Source organism: Gastrolobium bilobum, unplaced genomic scaffold (assembly GCF_033153095.1).
Source record: "Gastrolobium bilobum isolate Gb01-03AN ecotype WA unplaced genomic scaffold, APGP_CSIRO_Gbil_v1 utg16620, whole genome shotgun sequence".
NCBI lineage: Eukaryota > Viridiplantae > Streptophyta > Magnoliopsida > Fabales > Fabaceae > Gastrolobium > Gastrolobium bilobum.
The window spans coordinates 101,513-109,721 of NW_026896703.1; the positions used below are offsets into that span (position 1 = coordinate 101,513).

The following is an 8,209-nucleotide window of genomic DNA, read 5'->3' on the forward strand; positions in this document are numbered from 1 at the left end:
TCCGTTACTCACCACGCCAAAGGATTCAAATTTCCTTTACATCTGTATTCAGTATTCAGTAGAACCCATAGGCGCTGAAAGTCATTTGATTTCCGCGAAAAATAACGGTCACTGAATTGAGCTCTGTTTTCAAAATGTCTTTCTCTCTCAACAAAGCGTGTAAGAAGAGAAAAAGATGTCCCAAGATTTTCAGGTTTCACTCTTTCGCTGACCCTGGTTGCCCCATCACACCCTCTGGTCCATTCCGAGACAACGTTCGCTTCTTTCTTCAAGAAGCCGGAGAACTCGAAGATTACAAGGTCTTTGGCAACCCAATATGGCGCACCCTTCTCATCCATGACAAGACTAAGCCAATGGTTCCTCTCTACACCATCGAAGAGGACGTTAACCAGTCTTCCCATCCCTTCTGCGATCGTTGCCGCTCTCTAGGTACTTACCTTTACAAGTTCCAATCCTTACCTCTTGGGGTTGGTTTAATTGATGATTCTTGAACTGGGTCGGTTCGATTTTGCAGGAATTTTGATTTATTTGCTTGAATTCTTCGTCTTTATTTTGTTCGAGTCTTGAATTGAATAGGGTTCTTTTTTCTTTCTTTCTTTCTTTCTTTGACGTCCGTTGTCATCATTGTGATCAATATCCCTCTCTGAATAGGGTCTTTCTTTTGATAATGAAGTTGATATGGGTTTAGGGTTTTTTTTTAGGGTTTTTTTTTTTATTCTGAAAAGTTATGAAAAGGGTTTGGACCAACCCACAACTAGCACACAGCCCAGACCCAAACGTCTTCAAGATTAGACAACTTAAGGCCCAGCTCACCTAACATGACTCCTCCGACAGCGTATTTGAATTATTTATTACTTTAGGATGGTTTCTCTTATCTTAACAATTATCATCATGTTATTAGATTCAGCAAGTTTGTTTATTTTATCACTTTAAAGTTTATCGCTTTTTATGGAATAAGAATTTTTTTCTGATTTCACCTCCCAATTATCTCTCTCTTCCTTTTCATTTTCATCTTTTCTATGTACATATGGTTTTTGTAATTATGATTTAGTTCTCTCTTTTAATTAGAAAATAGAAATTAGAAACTGAAAGGGGTTACTATTGATATACTGATAGTGTGATGACATGATACTAATATGTGGATTTTTTTGGTTTATGATTGGTAGGTTGGGGCGGCCATTTTGTTACAAAGAGAAGGTACCATTTCATCATCCCGATGGACAACTGGTGGCATAAATCCTTAAGTGAAGGTGCTCTTGACAGTCAGAATCATCATCTCTTGCATGGGGTTATTCACTGCAATGGATACGGGCATTTGCTTTGTATTAATGGCGTAGAAGGGGGTTCTAAGGTTCTCAGTGGGAGAGAGATCGTGGATCTCTGGGACAGGATCTGCATCAATCTTCGAGCAAGGAAAATTGGAGTGGAAGATGCTTCATATAAGAGGTCTATGGATCTTCGTTTACTTCATGGAGTTGCTTATGGGCACTCTTGGTTTGGTAGGTGGGGCTATAGATTTTGCCGTGGAAGCTTCGGTGTAACTGAGCAAAAATACTATGAAGCAATTGAGGCTCTTGCTACTTTGGAGCTTGAAAAGATTGTAAAAGATTTCAGCAAGACAAATTGCTTACTTCATAAAGAAATCAAACAAATGATTCGCTACTACAGAGATATGAGTGAAGCTCAGATTATCACAATCAGAGATCTTCTCAGGTTTATGCTTACTGTCAGGTCTCGTTCTCGTGCTCCTGTGTCCAAGATAACAGACATTTCTTCTGCTGCTGCTCCTCCCATGAAGGAAAAATCTGCTGCTAGGTATAAGAAGTTCAGCTGTGCAGTGACTTGTATGGATAGCAGGTGGCCAACACGGAGACTAGAGTTTGCAGCTCAAGTGATTGTGGATGCACTTAAAGAGAACAAGGCTGCCAAATCAGGTTCTTGTGGGATGACAAGACAAGAGGTGAGAGATGCAGCTCGGCTCCATATTGGTGATACAGGCTTACTGGATTATGTGCTGAAATCACTTAACAATGTGATTGTTGGAAATTTTGTTGTTCGTCGCAAGGTGAACCCGTCAACTCATATCCTGGAATATACTATTCATGAGCTTGGCAATGAGTTCAAAGCCCTGGAGCCTCCTGGGGTAATGGCTGTTGTAGAATCATCTTGGGTTCCTGGTAATGATGTCTACAACGATGTGTTTTATTTGTACAAAAATGTACTTTTAGGCTACCCTGATTCAGAACCAATGGACTTGGTAGCTCAGACAATTCTTGACAGCAGGCATTTCGTGAAGGAGTGGGCTTTAAGGGATGAAATGGGGCAGCATGTATTGAAATTCATTTGCCACTTGAAGGGAAATTTTATGGACACTAAGTCTGAGTTGGGCGAGATTGTTATGGTTCCACTGCATGCAACAGTCGGAGACTTGAAGCTAGCTGCTGAGGCTGCTCTGAGGGATACATACTGCATTGCAGAAGGACTTATAGTGACCGAAATTGCAGAATTGATGGATGTAGGTGATGAGGAAGTCCTTTTTGGACTAATCCAGTCTGGTATGGAACTTTCTGTAAGGGGTATTGCCATAGATTTGTGCACTCCATTGAAGTATCAGAGAGGGGCTGGCAATTGGAAGGTGAGGTGTGAATGTGGTGCTTGTGACGATGATGGGGAGAGAATGGTGGCTTGTGACATATGTGAAGTGTGGCAGCATACACGCTGCTGTGGCATCCATGACTCAGAGACAGTGCCACCACTGTTTATGTGCTCTAGCTGTTGTGATTCGCTCGTACCCCCAAGGATTGAATCCGGCTTCAGTGTGGATTGTGTTGATGATTTTCTGATTCCAACAGAGCCTACCCACTTACTGGAATATGAGTATGATTACTGAATACTTGAATGCTATTGCAACAGTCTTTATTGCTTAGAAAACTTGTTTCTGTTCTCATTTCATCTGTGTATAAACTTGTTTCTGTTCTCATTTTGTCTGTGTATTTTCATTTAGCTTGTTAACATACCTTTTGAAGCAGTTCATTTTTTTGTAGTGATTTGTAACTTGTAACATTCCAAATTTTTTGGGGGTGATTTGAAACCTTCAATAGGAAAAAGAATAAGAAAATGGATGGATTAGTACTTCAATCTTGTTATGGAAGCCTTTTTTAATTGACCTTAAAAGGATGAACATGTCAATTGACTTCCCACACACATGTACACGTACGTATACAAAAATGCACCTCTCCACTTTTTCATTCTGTTTTCCTTTTTATTTTTTATTTTTAAGGACCAGAAGCACCTCCGAATCAAAGATGCTTTGATACCAAATTGACGAAACCCAAAAAATAAATAAATAAGATTGTCTTTTTGAAATGGTTTTAAGGATCTCTCAAACATGGACAAGCACCTTAAACCAATTCTGAGTGACTTGTAGGCTCTCAGCAAGCCATTTTGAAAAGGATATTTGTATGGTGTGTCTGATTATGTGTAGAGGCTGAGAGCTATCACTGAAGCTATTCGTTTTACTTGATTCTTTTTTCTTTTCAATCATTATTTCCTATTTGTCTTTATGATTGTATTACTGTATAACTTTCCACTCGGTGCAATTAGCATATACCAATGCTTCATGTATAATGTAGCTTAACTACAAGCTTTAACAAAGTTAACATAATTTGATATTGTTTGTCATATTTATTTGTTAGTACTAGATGAAATAGTTCTATATCTTAGTTCCATGCAACAGTTTAAATATCATTGTAAAAATTAAATAGAAAAAGAAGGCAGACAGTCATTTCATATATCTAACAGAAAATGTTAATTTTTGTTATTTTGCATTTGGTTTTTTCTATGTTGTTCTAATGCTTTTTAAACTCCGTCTATTGAGTGCCATAAAATAGTTCAGTTTGTACGTGATAGGTACAAGAGATTTTAGAAATTAAAAAGAAAACAACAGAATTGTATTAATAGTGTTTCTTTCTAGAAAACCCAGATTACAGCATCATATAACAGTATAATGAAGAAAATAATAACTACCGACAATTAGAGAAGCCAGCTTTCAAATTTTACTCACCAAATACCATTTTCTGCCCCACCCTTTCCCTCTTTATACTGTCACTACCTAACAGAATTTCCCTCCAATTCCCCAATCCTTGTCACAGCTGGACAGCATAAAGTCTTCTCTCATAATTGACTCTTTCCTCTAGAGTTGTATCAGTGCCCGAGAACTTCTGACAAATTTTAAGATTGACCTGTCTCTAGTTAAAAAAATGAAGACTTCTGACAACTGCACTTCTGTAGATATAGTATCCAGCAATTTTAAGTTTAGCCTTTTACACACTTTACTTTTGTAAGTCCTATTTTCAGTTTATGACTCTCCTGATGGGGAGAGGCTCCTTCTGAATCATTAAGGTCTGAAGACCTTAAACTATTAGAATAACACCCAGTCTTAGATTTATTTGACTTAAAAATTCTGAGATGTTAGCCTTTAGCTAATTGCATCTAGGCTTGTTCACTATCGAGCCTGGGTCATTTGTAGATGGTTTAAATGCACTGCTCATCATATAAACAATTTTTTCCTCTTCTTACATAGAACTTCAATTTGGGTGACTAGAATTGGTGCCATGTAATGTAGGTGCTTTTTCCCATTCATAAGAAATTAATTTTTTATTAAAATCTACTGTCTAATTTTAGGTAGAATTCGAGTTCGTTTATATGCGTGGACTGTCAGTCAGTGTGGAGTTCGATGATTTTGAAGATGCTCCTCAAATTGATAATTGGGACAAAGTCTCTTATATCAATCGACCTGTTGATATTCATAAGGAGGATGGTAAGTCGTGTCTCGTAGAGATTCCTTCATTGGAACCTTTAAATTGATTATCTTACATGTTTGTGTAATGTTTTTTCTTTTATGGGAAGTTGCATAGGTTAAAGAGGATAGTCATCCGTGTTGTCAATGGTGTATGGTGGCCAATGGCTGCAGGCCAATAATTAGCCATAGCTTTATGAAGGATGAATGGGGTAAGAAAGGCAGACATGTCAGAAAAAATAATAGTTTAATAAACACAGAAAATAAATAAGACCTACTAGTTTAGATCAAGAGAAATTTTATTTTTTATTTTTTTAAGAAAAATAACTTGTCAGAAAGGACAAGTTAACAACAGTGTCACAAACTCAAACATGATTGAACTAAAATGGATAAAAAAGCACATGGCCGGTGATCAGCCCAGTTCCTGTGTCCCCAATGATTGAGGAGAAAAAAATCTTTAGAATACAGATATTTGAGTTAGGTAGGAGTAAAAAAAAAATTGAGAGATGTGTAGCAGAAAATTGAACTGAAGAGTAATCAGATGAAACATAAAATAATATAGGATATACTCTGTTGGAAAGCACAGATAGAATATGGAAAAAGGGAAGCATCCAATAAGTATACTACCAAGAGTAATTAGATGAATAAGTATACCATGAGGCATGAGCAACTCGCCATACCTGGATGTTGTCATGGTGGTAGCCAAGGAAGCACGGACACTCCAAAAAACAGGGATTGTCGTGTCCGACACGCGGTCAACATTTCCGACACGTGAATTTGACTGTATCCGACACGTCCCGACACGGTCAAATGACATTTTCGTAAAAAAAATCATTTTTTTTTAAAATTGAAATATATTAATAAAGCTTCCGCCTGATCATATCAATTTTATTTTATTTTTGCCTTTTTTTCCTTTAAGTAGATAAGAGATCATCTCAGCATCATTGTTGTCAATTCCTATTACGCTCTTGCTGTATCTCCTTCTCTCTGATCTCTTTATCTGATATTATCTCTCTCTCTCATCGCAATTCCTGTTTTTTTTTTATTAAAGCTTCCACCTTTATAACGTGTTGATGGGTATTATTAATTTAGTTTTATTTTTTTGTTAAATTATTGAATTTTAAATGAAATATACGCTATATAAATTAAAAATATTATTTAATATTAAAACGTGTCCCAACATGTCGAAATTCATATTTTTTTAGAATTGACGTGTCAGAGTGTCGTGTTGTGTCACGTGTCGCCATGTCGTATCGGTGCTACATAGGTGGTAGCACCAAAACCTGCCATGCCATGCAGCCATGATGATGACCACCATTTACAACACATTTATCGTAAATTATAATTACCCTATCTGACTGTTCTCATTGTCAGTGAGAAAAAAATTATGTTAGTAATAGTTGATAGATCTTAAATATTTCTTTCTGGGGAATTTTTTTTACATGATATATGCAGTAGGACAATTTATTTTTTGCTAAAAGATTGAAGGGCGTTTTTGCATTTATATTTTCTTTTTCTTTCTTTGTTCTATGTTCTCTTGTTTTAGAGGATATGCTGCCCTTGTGCTATTTTCTTCAATCTCTTTAATAGTTCTTTTTTATAATATGGTGAAACAAAGATACGTGGAGTTATGTGGTCACTGACTCACTCTTCTCATAGTGTGTCTGTTCACATTACTTTGTGCTTTCTATTTTGATTGAGTTCAGCTGTGTATCTTGACCCCAGAAATATAATTTTACTTTTTCTGTTTTATGCTCTTTCCACCAGATTATGTGGGCAATGCTTATGTGGTTATAAGCAGGAAAAGAGGGTGAGGAAGGGGCATGGGCAAAGTAAGGAATATTGGGGGAACTCTACAAGATAGGTAGTTTCTTGTAGAAGGAGCAGTAGGGTAAATCTGTTCTGGGTCTTTCTTTATTTGTATTCTGTTTTCTAGAGTCCAAAACCTGAGTCATGGAATCTGTAATTCCTTGATGTTGCTGTTGATAGTTGTTTGTCACATTGAATTGGTTGAATATTGAAGGGGCTGTCTTCCCAATTGTGATTAAATTCAATAGTTGATTTTATTTCTCTTAAATTGGTACCATCAAGGCATCAACTACCAAAATAACTCATGATTTACTAAAATCTAATGATTATTTTCAAATGTCCAAGTAGCAGCAGAACTTCTGAAGCATTTGTCGTGGTCTCTAGGTGATTAATGCATTACACCCATGTTCACTGCCAGAGGCTACATAAGGGAAACCATAAAATGAACCTGCATTAAAGTGAATTAATATTGGGAGAATTGCTCATTTTGAAAATACATTACGAATAATTTGCTTCATTGTGAGCATTGGCTCTTAATTTGGTGTATTGTTACAGAAGTCAGCTCCACTTTAGAGGGAAAATGTGAGTGTGCACTGAAATCTTCATGTCATATGATACTATTATCCTTTGCTCATCAACATCAGAAACGCCACAGCCTTCTATTCCTATGCTGCATGTCATCACATCCAATTATGATAATCTAATTAACATTAAAGCTTCCTCCATGATTTTAGTTATTTACATTTTTATTACATGACTTGCATATTATTGATAAATGATTTCTGTTTCTTTATATTGTTTTTGGTGGGGATGGGGGGTTAAATAAAGGGTTTTATACTTCTTATGCAAACCTAATGGTAAAGATGCATTGGTTGAATTGCTACTCCCCTGTCTTTTGCTTAAATTGCTTGCAAGTAATATAAATTATTATTTATTTATTCTTAGCATCATCTATTGCGTGCAGGTTAATACTTCAGCTTAAATGATGCAGTAAAAAGACTAGTGCTTGAGTTTTTTCCTGGAAGTTCCTCTGTTGATGAAGGAGATGCTGGCATCAACCAAAGTGCAGAAGAGGGAGAAAATTCATGTGATGGTTCATCTTGTCACCGGTGCACTGGAGATTGCTGAAATCAAGTTTGTATGCATTCAAGGGATAGAACCAATTTTGGAGATACCTTTTTCTTGGGTGGTTAACAACTTAATGAATCATGAGTATTATCTTCACATGAGTGTTTGCTTGAAATTTTCAGAGCTCAATGCTGTGCAATAGATACAAATTTGATTTTGTTGGGCATATATTTACCCAGAACCTCAAAAGATATGCAATTCTTTTGTCCATAAATGTACAGAACGATTTCATATTGTATTCATTTCAAAATTCGTTGGCTATTTTCTTCCCCCTTAAATCCAATCAATGCACTGTTTCCCCGCTCAAGGTGGCAATATTTCACTTGTGAACTTTCTTTGTCACTGAATTGGTTGAAGACTCTGCAAAATTTGGGTTTATTGTCTAATTGTTCTGTAAATAAGCGAATGATGTCTTTATTTTTTGAAGTGCTAATTAATTAGGAAAACTAGTTTCAGAAGTATTTTTTTTTTCCT

The 8,209-nt window shown here is 36.4% G+C and overlaps 1 protein-coding gene across 2 annotated transcripts; it reads left to right on the plus strand.

Moving 5' to 3' along the window:
- The first annotated feature begins 134 nt into the window (after window positions 1-134).
- Window positions 135-8,003, plus strand: LOC133301526 (PHD finger protein MALE MEIOCYTE DEATH 1-like). Of its 2 annotated transcripts, none has more exons than XM_061501165.1 (3): window positions 135-429; window positions 1,167-2,877; window positions 7,572-8,003. In XM_061501165.1, exons 1-3 carry the CDS (start codon window positions 135-137, stop codon window positions 7,591-7,593), a joined length of 2,028 nt encoding a protein of 675 aa, XP_061357149.1. In that variant the 3' UTR covers window positions 7,594-8,003. The 2 variants fall into 2 exon arrangements, 1 of the variants encoding a protein (XP_061357149.1); XR_009750211.1 differs by lacking the exon at window positions 135-429 and adding an exon at window positions 4,688-4,819 and having other exon boundaries at window positions 903-2,877.
- The last annotated feature ends 206 nt before the right edge of the window (window positions 8,004-8,209 follow it).